At 47.1% G+C, this 20,952-nt stretch overlaps 1 protein-coding gene across 1 annotated transcript; it reads right to left on the bottom strand.

The window, feature by feature from the left end:
• Positions 1 to 13,341: 13,341 nt before the first annotated feature.
• LOC144163612 (uncharacterized) lies at positions 13,342 to 20,703 on the bottom strand. Its single transcript, XM_077694419.1, has 3 exons — positions 20,697 to 20,703; positions 19,858 to 20,136; positions 13,342 to 13,472 (listed from the first exon to the last, which is right to left on the bottom strand). The coding sequence occupies exons 1-3, from the start codon at positions 20,701 to 20,703 to the stop codon at positions 13,366 to 13,368; spliced, it is 393 nt and encodes a 130-aa protein (XP_077550545.1). The 3' UTR covers positions 13,342 to 13,365.
• Positions 20,704 to 20,952: the final 249 nt, after the last annotated feature.

Here is a 20,952-nt window from a genome sequence, read left to right as displayed (position 1 = left end):
TCGACATAAATGATATATAAATCAGGCATAGATCCTGCAGTCTCTCAATTTGCGAGAGCCACATACAATAGGGTGCAAACAAACTTTGCAAATGTGTCGATGAAACCGGTTTGAAGAGGAATCCAGGGAAGATCACTTCTGTTTCGTTTTTTCGGCAGCATCACATTCGGCTTGATCATGACTTTCGAATTAAGGAAGTAGCTGTTGATTAACCTAACTTGTAAGTGTTGTGCGGTTTTTTATGTCAAACATTATTGTCCTCAAAATAAGTGCGCGGAAATTAAGAACCTACTCAAATCTCGGTCCAAGGAATCACTTTGGTGCAGGTAATACGTGCCTGCTCTGTTTTGGCAACAGGTTTGTGCGCTCGCGCATAAGCAACCGGATTGTACTAAATGCGTGTGCCTCGAAAGGGCTTTAAAATGCCGGACCTAATGCTGTATCCAGGGCTGCACCTCACATCTGGTGCGTTCAGTGCAAGCCCTCTTGAAAACCTTTATTTTGAAACCGATCAGTCATGCTTAGAGCACCAGCGTACTCACATGGCTATGATGTGTGTGCGAAGACGACATCAATAGGAATCTTCCGTTTACTAGCAATTTTGACAACACACCCTCTGATAGGCTCTTTCAAAGCGTCCATCGCTTCCTGCGTATTATTTTCTGAGCGAGAACAAATAGCCGTCGGGTGCTTGGGTCATCCTAACTGGTACTTGCAAAACTGACTTCAGTCAGCTCACTGTCTTGACATTTTCTGCAGTAATACGCGGCGCGTATTTGAAAGAAGTTAACAGATCGCATGCACCTAAGGAACTTGTGCTACAAAAATTTCGATTCTTTGAACACAAGTACCAGTTCACTACTTTTCATGCAGGTGCTTCGAAGACTACCACCGCAATGGTCTGTGCTGCACAGGTTGCCAACTTTCCCAGCGCAGACACATTAAACAGGGGCATAAATATATTACGGCTGAAGAACATGACTTTTTAGCTACAGTAGGATGCATAGCACATGCAGACTCAACTATTGATAAGATATATGCTCCCTTTGTTTGGCCAAGGTGACACGCCATGAGAAGACAAGTAGACATGTGGTGTTGAACAAAGTCACTGAAGAGACAATTACAGTGTAACGATGTCAGGGTTCAGTTGTGTGAACCACGAGACTCGCGCACGTGTGAGGCAAAGATACCGTAGCCACGCGGGGGTACAAAAAACAGCAGAACAACATTTAAAGACAGACAGACCGAATACAGAAAAAGCTACAGACAGAAGAACTGACGACTAAGGTTCTAGTCGCGATAGTCCTAGCAGCACAGATATTTATTAGGATGGACCAATGTCCCTAATAATGAGGCAACGAGTTCACAGAGAATGACAGGTGAAAGAGGTTTCGGAAATGAGGTGTCGATTTTGTAGGTACTACGTGTGCGGAGGGCGGTGTTGTAGTAGACGTCCTCGGTGGATGCTTTGCAATGGTGCCGAAGCCGCTGCCTTGATGTGCTTGAATAACGAACGACCTGGCAAAGTGGCAGGAACGGAACAGGTGCCGGCCCCAGAAGTCGCACGAAGCGAGGCTCCCCGGTACATAGTGTGTCCTTTGTTTTTGTGTATATGCGTACCGCAACTCTAACGCCGCAAGCCTCAATGGGTATCATATAAAAAAAATCACGCATCTCCGCGAAGTGAATCAGGACGAGTTGGCAAAGCCCTGCGGATCGTTCTTACCGTAAATCACCCGTGAGAGTGCTTACTTCTGCTAAAACGATTTCCAATCCTATCCAATCCAATACAGGTGAGCTTATTCCGATATAGTGCGAATTCAAATTTAGGTCAATCCAGTCAAAGCAAATTCAATTCAATCCAATGCTCTTCGGGCAAACGCAGCACGGCTCTCAGGAGCGCTCTCGCACGCACTCTCTCTCTCTCTCTCTCTCTCTCTCTCTCTCTCTCTCCAACCCTTTGTCAACCTTTTATTTTGTTCTTGTTAACCTTTAGTGAACCTTTTGTTCATAGGTGGTTCGATTTACACGGGGCTACGCGTCTCTCTCTCTCTCTCCCTCTCTCTCTCTCCAATCTTTTGTGAACCTTTTATTTTGTTCTCGTTAACGTTTTGTAAACGTTTTGTTTACAGATGTTTCCATTTACATGGTGCTGTGCCATGAGCACGGATGCCGGAATTCAAACGTACAAGCCTCAGCCTTAGGTGCATCAGCCTTAAAAAAATAATTTCCTATTCGTTTGGAGGGTTACGATCATACTGCAATACTATACTCAAAGTTGTTCCTTCTTTCTTTCCGCAGACCACGCATACCCTTTAGCAATTTGTCTATACAAACTCACAAGACTCTTTTTATGATGGAACCTGCCCCGGCCGCGTTTTCCCAAACCATATCCCGTAGGGGACCACCCTCTAAGCATGGGAGCAGCCGATGAGGTTAAAAAATTGCAATTTTTTAACCTTCGTGGACGCAGCACCGTGACGTGTCTACCTATATGTGCGCGACTTCATGCGAGGTGGATTTTTTCTTTCCCCCCCCCTTGTTTCGGCTGCTTTGCGGGTGGCCGATGGTTTCGCTCCGCAGGCAACATGTGTTGTACTATTTATATTTTTATTCCTGCTATTTCTTGTTTGTACATTTGTATACTTTTTTGCGTGTGTGTGGCTTACAGTTGAGGCACGAGCTATGACACAATGCTGGCGAATTAAAAGGCCAGACACTACAGAAATATGTATATGTGGTAGCTAAAAATGCGTCGCAGAAAACAGACACAAACTGCTCATCTATACCCATCGGTGGATCTCTAAAAGTGGCAATTTTTTGCCGCTATATTGACTCCCAGATCACTATCGCAAAAATAGTGCGCCAAGGAGATAACATTTTTACTTAGTTTTATCTACGCTGCGACTACCGTGAATTCAAGCTCACGGGAAACTACTCATTAGTCCCAGCGAAAAGAATATACGTATCTGAGTAAGGGTAACACTGCATTAAATGAGAGGCCATGGGGCCCTGGGGGAGCAAGGATGAGAAGAAAAGGGGAAGGTCACAACTCGCATCTTGGGGTCCTAACCGCAAAATGAACACATTAAAGTCAGTCAGTGGCAGCAAAACGCACAGTTCACACTTAAATGTACAGTTCACACTGTGGACAATGCGGTTCACACTGAAAACAGTGCACGCTGCAGACAGTTCACATTGTATACCGAACGGGAAAGTCGGCCAGGCTGCTACACCAATTTGTAGAGTCGGTTTTCAAGGGCGTACTCGGTAATTGCTTCTAGTGCGGTGGGATCGTCACGGACACGACTAACATGTTCCTGTTCAGTCGCAGGGGCGGGGCCTAGAGTTAAAAGCTGGTGGCGATTACGGTCGAATAATGGACAAAGCCAAATAGGTGGTAGTGATTTGGTGTGCCTTCCCGATTACAGGGGGGGCATCAGCGCCATTCGGATTCTGCTGGAGCTGTCTACTTATAAATAACGTATCTTATGCAGCAAAATCTCTGTGTGCATGAAGCACAAATTGTTAAAAATAACTAATCGACATTGGCAACAGCGTGAGTGGTAGCACGCATGATTACTGATATCAAATTCGGCCTGGTGGCTTCAGTGAAGAGACTGTGGTCACTAGCCCTGTACAGAAGTCATATATCAAACTCCTCCAGTACTTCAGTTGCTGTACAATCCAACTATTACTTAGCCCTTGGTTGGTATATATTTTCGATATTGTTTCCTTAAATTGTTATGACCATCAGTGCAAATTATGCAGAATTCATGACCGAGTGTAAAACGTGTACGTTTGAGCTGGTGTCTTTCTTATCAATGTATCACCCATGCAAGAACGATTCACACCTTCCATTGCTGTTAACAAAATGTCAATGTTTTCCTTAGTGGCACTGTTGCTGATAAAAAAAAAATGCAATGAAGTTGATGTTAACGAAATTCAATGTAATAGTGCTTATGAAAGTGCCAAAATGTAGCAGCTCATGCAGCTGTAATATTTTGCAAGAGTAGGACAGTTTGTAAATGTAGTCATATGTAATTGGCTGCCTTTCTTGTAATCCTTACCTGCAGCACCGAATCGTGTTTTGAGCTGTGTATATAGTGAAAGAGCACCCCACTCAATTGTATACCCTTCTGTGTCTGTAGAATGAGCTTTCAATGAGGGTGTTTGCTTTCCGGACCGTGTATAATTGCCACATGCGCGTGAAAGCGTCCATCCGCGCGCGCGCACTTCGAGGACCGAGTCGAGCGCTTATTTAGGAACACGATCGGAGGTCAGCGTCAACTTGCAGGTGCGCAAGAAGAGCGCGGAGAGATCAGGGGCTCAGGTACAAAAGGTTAGCTTCTACCACATGTGCGTCAGCTTCCCCAGCGCCGCAGGCCAGCCCCGCCCACGGAGCGAAACCACCGGCCGCCTGCCAAGCAGTCGAGACGAGGGGAGGGGGAAAAAAGAAAAAATCCACCTCGCATGAAGTCGCGCACATATAGGTAGAGACGTCACGGTGCTGCGTCCAAGGAGGTTAAAACAATTGCAATTTTTTTAATCTCTTTGCCTGCGCCCCTACTTAGGGGGTGTGGTCGGCTTGGGCCCCTACGGGATATGGTTTGGGAATACGCGCCCCGGCCCCCTACAAAACAAAGCACTGCAGTTGCAGTCAGCAAGGAAATTTTTTTTGCGAATAAGAAATTTTTCTGTTCTATACAGCTCTGGCATGTTTAATTCTCTTTTGTTGGTGTTTGCTGTGCATCTTTTTTGCCCTCTAGATCACCACATATTTACCGCAAAATATTTCATAGTTACCGTTGTATTCTTTGTTAGATGCGACGCATCTCTTTCATTAGTCTTGTCCCTACGGCGTAGTCCGGCGGCGTCCGCATCCCTCCCCCATTCTCCTCGCCGCGCCAGCTGCTTGCTAGCGCCGCTCTCACCGCAGCGCCATCTGTGTATTAGCGCTCGGCTGCGCTCGCTCCGTCGCCGTGCCAGCTGTGCGTGGGTGCGGGTTAACACATGCGCATGCACTGCTCTACGCTGCTCTCTCTCATTCCCGTCACCGTAGATATATATAAACGTGATAACTGCGCCGCTCCGCTCAGTCGTTCCGCCGGCCCTCCTCCGATGACATCCTCCGGTGACCTCCGATGATTTGAAAGGGAGACTAACAGGCCTGATATCGCGATGGTCGGCGCAAGCGTAAAATTTACACCATCTTCCCGCCAGGGGAACCATGGGGTAGATGCGACGCATCGGGGGTGAACATGCTGCGTAAATAGGACACACAACAACAGCAATCCACACGCTAACATGACGGGAACGCAACAGCAACTCCCGATGCGTCGCATCTACCCCATGGTTCCCCTCGCCGGAAGATGGTGTAAATGTTTTCACTGCACCTCTCGTCTTTTCGTGTAGTGGAATCTATACACGGGCGTGGATCCATTGCTGTTAAGCTCTCCTTTAAATATAATTAACCTATAGCTTCTGAAACTTCATATGTCACCGGCCCATTTCTGCCACCACCTATTCTTATTTTTTTCTCGAGCACGCCGAAACCAAATGCCCTATGGTTCCCTGGTTCCCTTGTAGTCGTGATAGTAGATTAAATTCTAAGCGAAATAGGGCGTTCTCATGTTTGAAACAGAGAACAGTTGCGCCGTTCAAAATTATTCTTTGTTCTTGCTACTTGATAAAAACCCTTTTATACACGCTTGATTGTAGCTGCTTTTCGCTTTCCCTGAATTTTTAGCTGTTACTTGTAAGTTCCCAGACATATATTGTCTTCATTTAGTTACAATGCCAAGTATTTGAATTTTTTCGCTTCGGGTATTTTGCGATGCTAGCTTGGTACTGCATTTGTGTTTGTATCAAACCAATATTTCCTACTTTTGTTCAAGTTGCATATTCCTTAGCCGCGAATGCGGTAGACTTCCTTTAATTATGATTATGTGAAACGTTGTTGACTTCCAAATTCTAGAGTACTCTCGGGTACTCTCGGGTATAAATGGGGGCAATTTGGGATAAATAAAAAAATTCCATGGCCATGAGCCTACGACGGACAAAAAACAGCGCTCAAGACGGGACAGAAGGAAGGAGGCTACACACACAGCGCTTCCTTCTGTCCCGTCTTGAGCGCTGTTTTTTTGTGTGAAGTATGAACCAACAGGCCCAAACACTTCCATTGCCTACGACGGACTCTTGAAGCCGATAAGGTGCCGAGGTAACAAGGCGTGGCCTCTAAGAATAATTTCTTCTACTTTACGTGCTGTGATGATTTCCTTGCATTGCTAATTAGCGCAATGTGATCTTTCACTCTTGGTGTCGGTGTCCACCTTTCTAGTACTTCCGAACTTCGATACGTGCCTGCTATGCCGTGAAGGCATGTTGCCAGCGCTGCTACCACGCCTCTTTCCTGCTAGCATGGGGATCACCAAGAGGAGTGGCCTGGCCCGCCGCCTGGGCTATGAGATACGACAGGTAAAAAAATGTGCCCTTCCACTCTGTGAACAAGGATTACCTGTGAAGCTGGACGCAATGCACGAAATTCAAGAAACGAAACTCGTTCATTTTTAATTTCTATTCAAAAATAAAAAATAACACAATACCACATTGAAGGACTTGTGATTTATTCCAAAAGACAAACATGGAGCTGTCTGTTTCTCTCCCCCCTCGTAGCATCTTACCGTTCGTAACACAACAACCCAATCCGCTCGACAACTGATGACACCGGAATGCTAGCATTGGGCCGGTGAACGTACACGTTTAAACGTCCTGCCAGCGCAATGAATATGTCATCAGTGAGGGCACGAAACTTATATTTGCGCGTTCACGCTCCCTCCTCTTCTACTTTCCCTGAACTCCCAACTCGTGCCGGATCAGCGCCGCCTGTACAATTTTTGCCTAACGCGTGAGAAAAAAATGACCAAACAGCCACTGTCCTGTTGTTCTCGCCTACCAGTTCCCGCTCCGTAGCCCTCCTACGGGCTGTTATGTCCGCCAGCCAGCGCCGCTTGTCGGAAGCTGTGCGAAACAGTTGACCGTTTGTGCAGCGTTTCACAGGCGGCGCTCCGATGCCTTCGAGGCAAGCTTACAGACACACGCTGTAGAAGTGGGTGCAGTGTTCGCGACTCGCGACCAGTGACGTAAGGCGGGACATCCGCCGGCGCGCGCTACACACCGGATGAGTGCCTCAACTAAGCCTCTATAACCACGGCTGGGCTGGAGGGGTGGCGGGCGCGCACTTTCATACGGCCTGCGCTTCGGGTATAGTTCCCACCTTTCACCGCCGCTAGTTCATGGCGCTGCGGACCAACCTTCGCCGGTTGACCTACAGCACGGTCGAGGTCACAGAGCAAGATCTTGCTCCGTGGCCGGGGTAGAGCGGCGGCTCGCGCGCATTTGCCACTGCCCTAGCCCTGCCGTGGCTACACGTGATACCTGTCCGTGTAAATTTACATGTGCGCCATGAAATTAGGCGACTCGTTCCCCCCTTCTGAATTTTCGAGTAATAAGGTCAAACAGCCTAATATAATCACTCGGAAGCGCGGAATCAAAAAATTGAAAGAAACATTTTAACTCGGGGCACATGAAGAACAATATGCGAGGCTTTCATATCTGATCAGCAACTGTATTACGAAGGAACTGTATTTTACGAAGGAACTAGATACCGCCACATTGGTTTTCCGTACCACTTGGCAGGTCTTACAAAAAGTATACCAAAAACACAACTTTTTCATTGAAGCGACGAGAAATTTTTTAATATATTGAAACTGCCGAACACCTCCCGGATACGCAGGGGTCTGGAAAAGCTTTAACTATAACACCCAAACGGTGGACTAATGGCAAGAAATTCGATCGAAAAAGTTTTATAAAATGCCGCTATGCAGAGAGCTTTGCTAAGAAATGTCGTAGAGGTATGCTGTATAAACGTCCGTACGAACACTGCCGTGAACTGAGGACATAAAAAAAGTGTTTTTATAAGGTTTTTGCAAACTGTATCCAAAGTTTTTTGGCAGATCGCCGGAAGGATAAATATCGACTACAGTTGTAGTACGCCCAAATAAATGGTTAAAACTAAAAATAGAAGCACGATTTAGTGTTATTGCCTTATTGTTGTGCCGTCGAATTGAGAAGACTTTTAGGAATAAAAACACAAATCATGAAGCTACCCTTGGTTATGTCGTGAAAGTGAGATATTTCTAGAAACGAAATAAAATGTCCTTATTTTTAAAGGGTCTTTTCCCTGTCAAAAAGCGGTGACAAATGTAACTGTTTCTTCGGACTGTTTTCAAGTGAGAGCGAAAGCTTATGTTCCAGAGATGTCCCTTCTGTGGTATAATCCCGGCAGGCGCAAAGTTCGTTTACTTGCGTCAGTATTAACAATGGCCAAATAAAAAAATCGCAGAGGAGCTTAAAACATCACGCTCTTTACGTTACACCTGATACCAACCTTTGCATTGTTGTTAGAGTAAAGCGAATGGCGTAGCTATCTTAAGACACACCTTGTACAGAAGTTGTGTGGCCGATGCATACTAAGCATGGAAGGGCGTTCCAAGGTCCAGGTTTCATCCCCCCGTTTTAAATTTATGGGCATATGAGAGATAACAGAACTGATAAGGTTAGTTATTATATTATGAAATTGCACGGAACTATAACTATTACTCGGCCATTAGCGCAAAGCATTAAGCTTACGTAGTGTTAAAGCCTGTTCTCATAATAGTGAACAACAAAGTATTCTTCATTGTATGTAAGGCAATAACAAAGAAATTTTTATGGTGAAACTGCAGTGGCAGATTTTCCTCTTTAAAGTGTAAGTCAGGTTCGTGATGTGTATTTTTTGGGAATATCCTTTTCATGCCTTCCCTGTACAGTTCTGGAAGAGGGAGGTGACTCCGCTCTTCTGCGACGCGGCAGTGACATAATAACTTATGCGAATGCATTGTGAATAAACAGGGCAAGTATGCGCGGGTAGCGCTTCACTTTCTTAAACTAATACACCGTTTATTCTAACTTGCCGAAGACAAAACGCTTTGAGGACGTAGTAAACGCTCCCCAGTCGAAGTTTCTAGTCCCTGATTGGTCCCTTTTACAAGGCGATGATCTTTACTAGCGTTTATAGTTTCCATTATGGGTTTTCCGCGGATATTGCACACTGCATGCCGCGTGTGGGCTCAGCGGTGCCATATAAGCTCAAACCTGCTTTGCGACGGATATAAAGTAAGGCTTAAAAGTAAAAACATTACCAAAGGACAATGTATCATATCTATTGCCTTGTCCCTAAGGTGCTGGTATACAGCTAGGTGAGTTGTTCACGACAAGCCCGCATAGTGAGCCGCACCGCGGTCGCCCATGTAAAATGTTCCGTTACTTTGTTCTCCTTACACTGAAGCGGCATAATGTCTGTCCTTCGCAAGTAGTATTTATGCCCAGTGGACACAAAACAATGGCACTACAAGAAGAAAAGTGCATATTGCCGCGAACCATACATTCGGTTCGTTTATTTGTGTCTTGCGTTTACCGCCCGGCTGCGCCGGTCTGTGTTATCTCTGCGCCAAGGAAGCGCGTGTTCCATTCTTTCTTTCTGTGCCGCATGTGTTATCTGTTGTGATAGGGAGAGCATTCCGATCTAGCGTGAAAAGCCCAGAATAATCTTCTTGGATCTACTATGTTCTCGATGTGAATCGACGTTTCGAGAACCACGCGCCCCGAAAGATAAAAAGCCTGCAGTGCGGACGCCAGAGCATTCGATTCGACGACGCTCGCCAGTGCAAGTCACTTTGTTGACCGCTGCTTCGCCGCCTCTGTATTCTTTTGAGTTGTTATGGGAGCACAAGTTCGCTCCAATAAACGTGTTTCTCATTCAAGACAACTGCATCGTCCTTGTCTTCGTGACATCTGTTGGAGGTGCTGGGTACGCACCCTTCATGCCCACTACAACCTCTGGAAGCCGCCAAGCCAGTCCAACAAGAGCCAGCCTCCGCGTGCAAGATTTACCACCCGAGTTCCGTCTACTACCAGAGAAGACGAAGAAGAAAGACGTCGCAACCAGCACCATGCTCAACCAAGCCAATCCTCCTGTCGTTCTGCAGCAGCCACGGGAAGCGCCATTATTCCGAGAAGCCCCCGCAGAAGACCCAGAAGAATGGTTGGAGAAACTGGAGCGCGTCCGGAAATTCAACAGGTGGGACGACGCAGAAACCTTCCAGCACGTTTTCTTTTACTTGGAAGATTGGGCTCGCACTTCGTTCGAGAACCACGAGAGCTCCTTGACAAACTGGGCTCAGTTCAAAAGCGAGTTCACTAAGACCTTCAGTACCATGGTAAGAAAATAACGCGCAGCGCTTTTACTTGAAACTCGAACGCAGCACCCCAACGAAGCGGTAGTGATCTTTGTTGAGGAGATGAACAGGTTGTTTCGACGTGCGGATCCGGAGATGACAGAAGAAAAGAAACTAAGGATTCTCATGAGAGGGGTAAAGCAGGAGCTTTTTGCTTGCCGTGTCCGCAATCCTCCCAAGACGGTTGCCGAATTCGCGTCTGAGGCGGCCGCGATGGAGAAGACGCTGGAAGTTCGAACGAGGCAGTACGATCGCCCGGTCAACGTTCTGGTTTCCGAGACGATCGGTGCCGGGGCTACAAGCTCCGACACAGTGCGTGGCACCATCCGAGCAGTGGTCAGGGAGAAGCTTCGGAAGCTTTTTCCCACGACGCCGCAACCTCAAGTGGCTTCCCTGACTGACGTCATCCGCGAAGAGGTTCAACACGCTTTGGGCACTTCTATGGCATCCGAGGCACCCCGCGAGCCACAGGCGATGACCTATTCCGCGGCTGTTCGTCAACCTCGCCCTGCTCCAACCCGTCTACAAGAAGCTCCACCATACCACCGTCCACTCTCGCCGCCGTCCACAACTCTCGCCGCCGTCCCCACTGTCGCCGCCGTCGACCGTACCGCCGTACACAGCCCAAACCCAGACGCCGAGGAAGACTGACATTTGGCGAACGCCAGATCATCGTCCACTGTGCTACCATTGCGGGGAGGCCGATCACATCTATCGTCGCTACCCGTACAGGAGACTCGGACTGCGTGGTTTCTCCGTCGACGCCCCACGCCCCCGACCCGGCCAGCGCCCGACTGAGATCGAGAAATACCTGTCCAACTCCAACCGAGGACCAGCCCGCTCACACCGATCGCCGTCGCCCTACCCATACCAGTCGCCTAACCGCCGTAGCAATGCTGATTTCGCACGTGGAAGGTTCCCCAGCCCACGGGGGGAAGCTAAAAGCAGCAACTTCTGGAGGTGAAGTTGCTCTACGGCGAAATACTGGAAACCCTCTAACGACGCAAGGACGTGCCGAAGACAATGATTCACGACATGCCCTCATCCCGACGACCCGACCTAGCCCTGACAAGGCTCCTGAACACGACGACAGCTACACGGCGCGACGCGTACCCGACCTCACCGAGACGTCCGTTGAGAAGACGACGACCATGACGATGCACAGTGCCCGACCGTCAACACGTACAAGCAGAGATACGACGCCCCGACGAACCCGGAACTCGAGGAAGACTGCATCTGACGTCAAGGTGTCCATCGACGGCTTTGACGTAGTCGCCCTTGTAGACACGGGAGCTGACTATTCGGTAATGAGCGGACCATTTGCGTCTAAACTGAAGAAAGTTATGACCAGATGGGACGGTCCGCACATACGCACCGCAGGAGGCCACCTCGTGACGCCAAGTGGAACGTGCACATCGCGCGTCACCCTAGACGCAACAACGTACCCGCCGGCGTTCGTCATTCTGCATAAATGCTCCCGTGACGTAATTCTTGGTATGGACTTTTTGATGGGCAACGGTGCAATAATCGATCTGCAGAACAAGTCATAAACTTTTCCCCCCAATCACTCCATGACGCCGGAACCGAACCCCGAACGACGTGCTGCTGTAAGGATTGCCGATGATCATGTCACCCTGCCACCCCGCGCAAGCTTGATGGTCGCAGTCTAGTGTGAACATGCTGCTGCTGACGTCGACGCTATCGTAGACACTGATCAAAGGGTGCTTCTCGACCGTGGTGTGTCGGTCGCAAGTGGCATTGCGCGCTTCAAGGAACACCAATCCCACATTTTGGTTACTAATTTCACCGAGGAGTACCAGCATTTAAACAATGGTGCGGCAATTGCATTCCTCGAAGAAATGCAAGAAGCAAGTGACGGGATCGCGGTCGCCGACTCTGAACGTACCCCCGTAGAAACGTTCAAGCTCCCGCAGCCCATCGACGTGAATCCGGCGCTACCGCAAGAACAACGGAAAAAATTATTGGCTTTGCTGTGTCGCTATAGCGAATGTTTTTCGTCGAGCGCAAAACTACGTCAGACCCCTCTAGCGAAGCACCGAATAATAACCGAAGATGGAGCCCCACCTACCCGACAGTCACGGTACCGCGTCTCTTCACACTAACGGGAAGCCATCCGGACTCAAGTCGACGACATGCTCAGCGACGACATTATAGAGCCATCGAAAAGCCACTGGGCTGCGCCCGTCGTACTCGTAAAGAAAAAAGACGGCACATTAAGGTTTTGTGTTGACTACGGGCGACTGAACAAAATCACGAAAAAGTACGTGTACCCCCTCCCCCGAATCGACGACGCCCTCGACCACCTCTGACACGCGAAGTACTTCTCATCGATGGACCTGAAGACCGGCTACTGGCAGATTGGAGTGAACGAGAGAGACCGAGAGAAGACTGCATTTATAAACCCAGACGCCCTATACGAGTTCAAGGTGATGCCGTTTGGGCTGTGCCCAGCACCAGCGACATTTCAAAGAGTCATGGACACTGTGCTAGCTGGCCTTAAGTGGCACACCTGCCTCGTATACCTCGACGACGTAGTGGTATTCGCCCGGACTTTCGACGAACACCTCGAAAAGTTGGAGTCCGTACTCGAGGCCATTCGTACATCGGGGTTGACGCTGAAGACTGAAAAGTGCCGTTTCGCATACGGGCCTTACTGAAAAAAATCAAACGATATATGAACGATAACTCGTATACGAGATTATGGGATCGTAAGGTGAATGATATCATAGGCTTCAACGACATCATTGAGATATCGTAGTAGCACATCGTAGTAGCTCATCGTAGTAGCTCATCGTATACGTTGGATCATACAAGTCGGATCGTTGCAAGCGATGTCGTTCGAGTTTATCGTACAGATTTTGCTGGGGTGAGCGACAATATGTATTCGATGTGTGCGTGTAATACAAGCGTTAAATGCGCAGGTGTTGATATTGTGCTGTGAATGTGCTTAGATCCTTGCACAGTAGAATACGCAAAAGAATACTTGGAAGCTGCTGCCTTTTCCCTTTTATTTCATGTCCCGCAGCAGGTTGGCCACATATCCGTTAAATGCTTTCAGCCGCTTCTCCGTGGTAGCTTCACTGTTCCGGTGTTTCATGAAGTAACCATGGGCACCTGCACAAAATGGAAAAAGAGAGGGAGCAGAGAACATGTGTTTAGAGGGTGCACGTGAACCTTTTGGGTGTGTCTGACCCATTAATCAAGCGATATTACATACATATGCTCAGTTAGTTGTACCACCTGTGAAGACTTTCCATGGTCAAATGAGGCTACTCTTCACAACTGCAGAAGCTGTGCTTGCTCACAATGCTATGACTATGACCACCAAACATCGTTGGCCCACACTTAAATGCAAGATTCGTCACATGTGGAGATGTGTCCCTTATTATTGTGCTAGTGCAGTGGAGAAAGGTGTGGGGAGGGGCACCTAAGAAAAGCCATGTTTCCCTTAAGCTTCATGAGCTTGAGCTCACAGCATGGCTGCAGGCTGACGCTAAGGTCCGAGGCGCAAGCCTATACCAGCACATCTTATATTGAGCACGGACCACCACTTGGACATGGCACTTGCCTCACGAGTTTATGTGGATGCTATGTTGTGAGAACAGTGCATTCGCAATATTGTTTATTTTGCCCCTATCCCTGATCTTTAATAATGTGCAAGAATTCGCAACTACAATATAACAATTGAATCAAATAATGCAATATTTCATTTCAACTCAAACCGAATAAGACCTGGTGAAATGTAACAGCGCAATAAACGGCGAGGGACACAGAAGAAAATTCACAAGACGGGCGCTTCTGTGTCCCTCGTTGTTTATTGCGCTATTACATTTCATCATGAATTTGTACCAACTCACCCAAATTTCCATTTTGTTCGAATAAAACCATTTGAAAATTACGAGCGAGGTCTCTCCACTTGGGCTTCCCTGCACTGCTTGAGTGACAAACAGTGAAACGCTGATGGAGCATTTGATAACCACCTCTCATCTCCTTAGTATTATTGGGCCAGCTCTGCCCCTCTGGCCATAACGCAATTCATGAAAACAGCAACAGTGAAATAATGGGAGACAAAACCAACATGAATCAGAGGCGAGGGCCCGATATATGAGCCTAATGTCTGCAGCGACTTCTCGCTGGAATAAGTTGAACGAGTATTTGATGACACTAGATGGTGGCTGAAACAAACCATTGCAGTCTCGAAGACATCAAATAACTTTGCATTTAAAATAAGCATCTATTGCGGGGAATTCGTCACAGCTCTCAAAAATAAATGAACTGCATCGCATATGACCCTCCTTCTCATGAAAATTTGGATCGTGTTAAAGCTTACAATCGATAGCTAAATGTATTGTTCTAGGACACCTGCTTCAAGTGTTCGTGGCAAGAGCCGAAGGACTGTATGGAGAATGTTTTATGACCTGTAACGTGCGCCAGTTGTTGCATCTCGAAAACTGTGTGGAAAATTTAGGACCGTTATCGGCTTTCTCCGTCTTTCCCTTTGAGACGGGAAATAGAAGAATTACTAAAATGGTGAAGGCAACAAAAGAAGCTCCTTATCAAATTGTGGAAAGAGTTGTTCATCAGGAGCTAGAGGTTATGCTTCATTCATCACCTCTAGCCTAAAATGTGCAGCTCTTCTGTGAGCAACCATTACGCAATGCTCTTACCACGAAGAAACACACAACGCAAATGGGTAAGTGCAAACAAACAACTATTTATTCTTTGGAACGCCTCCAACAGCTTTACAGAAAAGAGAAGAAACAAACACTAAAAAAAGGGTGGGGGGGGAGGGGGAGATTGAAGGCGAGAAATGAAACAACGAAATACAGAAATTTTGACTCTGAACTATTCAAGTTGAATGCGCAGAAGCCTAATCATCAGAATTTTCTGTGCACACCCGGATTTACAGGGGCCAGGGTGCATCTTTTAAAAGGACAGTTTTGCAACAACCTTAAGACTATGACGCGTGCTCACGTATTCTCCGAATGTGCCTGATCCCATGAAACAGGACTTCACAATTTTCCTTTTCTGCAGCTTGGGTGATCTGAACAAAACCTCGGTCTGCCCAAATAAAGCCTTCTATCCACACACTTTGCAGTGTGTGGCCAAGTTTCCAGGCCTGCTCGTCCGCTCACCTGTGTAGCGGGTGCTCCCTGAGCCTGGTGTTTACGCACCTGCCTGGGTGTCCCATCCAGCTTCTTTTGCAGTTCAAGGGGATGCGGTAGACAGCGCCGACCGAGCATACAACAAATTTTGTTTTCTGCTTTGTGTCAAACTGATATTTTCACGCCGTATTTCCATCCTGATTAACCCTATTACAAAGCCCTTTAATTTGATGGGGGCTGAGAAAACGACTCCAGCTTCTCGCTTCGCTTTTAGCTTCTTTATCTTGTGTATGTACCGGCTAACTTTCTTTCTCTGCTGTTCTTTGGGCCCTTGCTTGGCTTTACTCCCTTTAGCACTTCTAGGCAGTGGACACAAGAACTTGCGTGGGAAACCCACTAGACCTTAAGCGTGCCCACTGTTACAGTTACAGGCCTTTTTTTAGGGCTTGGAGGAAACAGCCTGCAGCAATGCTTCTCTGTACTAGCTTCGGATGTCCAGAGTTAAAGGGAAGCGTAGGTACCCCCCCCCCCCCCCCCCCCCCCCCGCTTCGATAAGACCCGCACGTGTTGGATGCTCCAAAATGGATTTGAATGTCTAAATACCGCAGCCTATCGCTGTCAGGTGTCTCATGTTTGAACTGTAACCCCTCAAATGCAGTGTGAAAGTGCTCAAGTATGGCAAAAAGCTAGTAAAGAGAAGCATTGTTGCAGGCTGTTTCCTCCAAGCCCTAAAAAAAGTCCTGTAACTGTAACAGTGGGCACGCTTAAGGTCTAGTGGGTTTCCCACGCAAGTTCTTGTGTCCACTGCCTAGAAGTGCTAAAGGTGGTAAAGCCAAGCAAGGGCCCATAGAACAGCAGAGAAAGAAAGTTAGCCTGTACATACACAAGATAAAGAAGCTAAAAGCGAAGCGAGAAGCTGGAGTCGTTTTCTGAGCCCCCATCAAATTAAAGGGCTTTGTAAGAGGGTTAATCAGGATGGAAACACGGCGTGAAAATATCAGTTTGACACAAAGCAGAAAACAAAATTTGTTGAATGCTCGGTCGGCGCTGTCTACCGCGTCCCCTTTAACTGCAAAAGAAGCTGGATGGAACACCCAGGCAGGTGCGTAAACACCAGGCTCAGGGAGCACCCGCTACACAGGTGAGCGGACGAGCGGGCCTGGAAACTTGGCCACACACTGCAAAGTGTGTGGATAGATGGCTTTATTTGGGCAGACCGAGGTTTTGTTCAGATCACCCAAGCTGCAGAAAAGGAAAATTGTGAAATCCTGTTTCATGGGATCAGGCACATTCGGAGAATACGTGAGCACGCGTCATAGTCTTAAGGTTGTTGCAAAACTGTCCTTTTAAAAGATGCACCCTGGCCCCTGTAAACCCGGGTGTGCGCAGAAAATTCTGATGATTAGGCTTCTGCGCATTCAACTTGAATAGTTCAGAGTCAAAATTTCTGTATTTTGTTGTTTCATTTCTCGCCTTAAATCTCCGCCTTCCCCCCCCCACCCTTTTTTTAGTGTTTGTTTCTTCCCTTTTCTGTAAAGCTGTTGGAGGCGTTCCAAAGAACAAATAGTTGCTAGTTTGCACTTACCCATTTGCGTTGTGTGTTTCTTTGTCTCCATCCTTGTATCGTAAGCCTAAGCAGCGCATTAATCTAACCCAAGCGTGATATGAACAACTAGCCCAGAGAAGTGCTTTAATCAGTTGAAAGCATTGATGGTGGTTGTCGAAAAAGATTGTGTGATAAACTGCAACATCATCTGCGACGAGATGTGCAAGGGAAGATATGCAACATGGTAGATGATAAAAATAGATTTAAAACGTAGAGGACCAAGCACACTGCCTTGGACGACACCAAATTAATGGCGGCAAAATAAGTATAGGTATTAGCAGACGTTAACTTGAAGGGGCATTAAATAGGCTTCCGAAGGTAGTGGTTTCAAATACAAAATTGCTAGACAACATGTTCACGACAACGTATACCAAATATAATACCTCTGCGTAAAGCGAATGCTGCACAAAAGTGCAAGAAAGGTCTTCGCTTCTTTCCTTGTTTACCTGTCAATCCTTGTCGCCATTCTCACACACTCTGACGTAACTTTGCGACTGACGCAACCTTCATGGCAAAGCTGGTGCTGAACACTACAGCGTTGCTTTTGGCGGGTTTCCTAAAATCTGCAGTTAATCAGCGTTCCCAGCTGCGGTGGAAATGCGAGTGCATGGTTCGGCGGTTCCGCCGAACGGCAATACAGCACAGCTATCTTTGGAAAAACAAATGTCGATCGTTGCCATCCGTTACACGAGCTTAGCTGAGTTTGTGGATATAGTGCATTGTTTGCAAAGTATGAATAACACCGAAAAACACGGAGAGTCTCTGCAGGTGGAATCGCCGCTACAAGCGTGACCGCGGCAAGCATCTGCCTGCACGGTCGACAAGGACCCCGCTATGCAGTGTATCAGTGTATACGTGATATGGCATGAACCGCAGCAGTTAAAACTTGTCACTGCCCTATTGCTGGAAATCAGTTTACAAATGCATGAAAGGGGGAAATAGTGCAGTGAAAGATTGCGCTGGTAATCGTCATCAGCTCAGCTTCGTAAAGTGGTGACTGAATAACTGCGGCGATGCTAAGCCTTTTCTGCGCAAGTTAGAGGGACCTGCTCGCTGCAACAGCGCCACCTGCAAGAAATGCTAGCGAACCGCCAATCGTAGGTGGAAGTCTTCAATTACAGTCACCAGCGAACATGTTGTGTTTGGGACCCCCCTATCTGGCCGTCAAACACTCATTTCCCCCATTCTACAACTGACGTACCAACGCAACCACGGCAGTGCGAGCGGCCCGCCTGCTTACTGCCCCACTCAGCTCAGCGCAGCCAGCAGTGGGCAGAGCATACACGTCGCCTGCTAAAAAAGAAAAGCGTGACAAGCAGAGTCAATGGCTGTGTGTACCTCGAAACTGTAAGGTCTCTAGGTGGTCTTGTGCATGTCAGTGATGTCATAGCATTCACACCGATTAAGAGGTGCGAGGACAGGGTGAAAGCTCCAGGCCTTATTGCCAACCCTTTTTATTGAACAATAACTAAGCTAATACTTAACACTTTTAAACCATTTTTTGCGGGATGCTGTTCCTTCAGCGAACAACACGTAAAATCGCTACATTTGGAACCCTGTTTAGGGCCCCTTTAATTCAACAAGGAAGAAAATCCGTGATCCAAATGAGGACATTAGGGTGAAGTCTGAGAAGTAGTCTGCGGTGTGTAATGCGATCAAATGCGTTAGAAAAATTTAGATAAACTGCAGGAGTGTGTAAACCTGCGTCAATGGATGAATGTAGACCCTGAAGAATCCCAGAAAGTTGCGTTTTACGAGAGTAACCCTTGTGAGTTACTCTTAACCCCATGCTGATATTCAAATATGATGATGTAATTTTATAAGTACTTAGTGACTTGAGAGAGAATGAAATGTTCCACAACCTTGCATATGGTGCTTGTTAGGGAAATTGGCCTGTAGTTTAATGGTGAAGCACGGTACCCAGATGGAAAGGTTTGTACTACCTCGGCTATCCACCCATCACTGAGAATAGCGCCTGTCGAGAGACTGAAAATAGCGCCATCAGAATTCTACAGTGTGGATTGTACTTTTCAGTACACTGTAAATAATACCAGTAGGATCTGAAGTAGGTGGAATTTTAAGCTTACCTAAAATAGAAAGTAGTTCCACGTCAGTTTGTATGGTTAGTTCTTCAAGCCTTATAGAAATATTTTATGATGATGATGGTGTTTAGGTTTTAATGGCGCAAGGCCAACTAAGGGCAAAGAGCGCCAAACAAAAGTCGTGTTATAAGAGCGACATGAAAGTAAAAGTAAAACATTTCAGTAAAAGTAAACAAAGTAAGACACAACATAATTAAGATGACTGGTGTAAAGGGCCAGGTTGTCAAGATGCATGATAAGAAATGAGATGTAAAAATTTTACGTCGGTAAGAAACTCGAAAACACGTTTGAGTGAAAACATGGGCTTGTCTCCTACGAAGTATGACGGGTGTTGTGGAATATGTCGTGTGTATAGTTGTTAGAAGTGTTTGAATTGTGTTATGTCAAGTGCCTTGCATTGAATGAGTATGTGGATTAGGGATAGGCCCTCTCCACACCCGCTGCATATGTATAGAAACATTTTAAAAGGATTGCCTGGCTTGATTCCATGCGAATGAACCCTTTAAAACAAAGTTCGGTTTCTCTTCCTGCACCTCCAGATTCTCTTGAATATCCCCACTAACCAATAACATGCTTAAAATGCACAGCACTGCTTCACGAAAATGTTTCCAATAACCAGAGGCTAGAACACTGCTAACAGGTATACATCATGACAATGGAAGTTTGCACAACGTGCAATAACTAACCTGCAAGTACATAATCGATGGGTGCGCTGAATGGCAGCAGTGCCTGGGGCCGAGGAAATGACGTGCGTTTGAAGGGGTGTGCCGAGTGACTTGGTGCCAGGTGACCGACAAAGGAATGGCTTTTCCTGGTGGCGAAGAATACAGAGCACCAAGGGAAGGCCGGCCGCAGCTTAGGTCCAGCAGGTGGTTGGCCAGGGGAGGCCCTGGCAAAGCCTTGGGAACTGGACTTACAGGCAGCCGACCCAGGACAGCCAGCAGCAGCACCGGAAGGTACACGATCTGTGAGTGCACAGACAGTAGTTGAAATACAAGAGAAGGCCACGCAAAGATCAAATGCTTACATCAAGTGGATTTGTAATCGCTTAAGGACATTCACCATCAAGGCAATAATAAGAACATTCCAGCAACATCCAAAGTGAAATTTAGGTCACATTAAGGATGTGTTTATTAGACACGCCAGTAATGCGATTGGGGTATTCATGATATATCCAAAGCTTACCGCTACGCTAATTTGCATTGAACGCATGCTAGCAGCTTATCTGGGTCCATAGCTTTCAATAGGGACTAGTGTGTGCTTGTTGAGGATCCTCTATTGCATTGCCTAGCTTGTCTTTGCAAGTTCGATTCTCCAATATAAATCGAGTTGAGAGTGCGGGCCTACAGTTTCCTTGTTAGTCTCTGTATGGTCTTCAATTTCGGGATATTAGGATGTTGACACCTTGCTTAACTTTCATCACTAATTTACAACAATGCAGATGCCTCTGATATCGAGCCCCACAGTTCCCGCGAGCTGCTCCTACGGAATCAAGTGCCCGCTTTTTCGCATGTACACTACTTACAGGGCATCTCCTGTCCACGTTACTTCATCGTATACCGCAGGCATTCACGAATGTGTACTGATCACAGCGTTGTGCCGCTCACGCGAAATTTCGACGGGATCTGCAGTCGCGAAGGCAGATTTTGGTAGACACATAACGGAAAAACGCATAGGTTTTAAAGAACCTCGCGTGATGTGATTATGTCAAATAATTAGCAGCCCTCTATTACAGAGCGAGCGTCGTAGTTAAGGTCTAGCTTACGCGTAATTTGATGCTG

Source organism: Haemaphysalis longicornis, unplaced genomic scaffold, assembly GCF_048455015.1.
Source record: "Haemaphysalis longicornis isolate Haplotype H1 unplaced genomic scaffold, Haemaphysalis longicornis Haplotype H1 scaffold_125, whole genome shotgun sequence".
NCBI lineage: Eukaryota > Metazoa > Arthropoda > Arachnida > Ixodida > Ixodidae > Haemaphysalis > Haemaphysalis longicornis.
The sequence above is the reverse complement of the archived record's forward strand: the minus strand, read 5'-3'. Positions and strand labels throughout refer to the sequence as shown.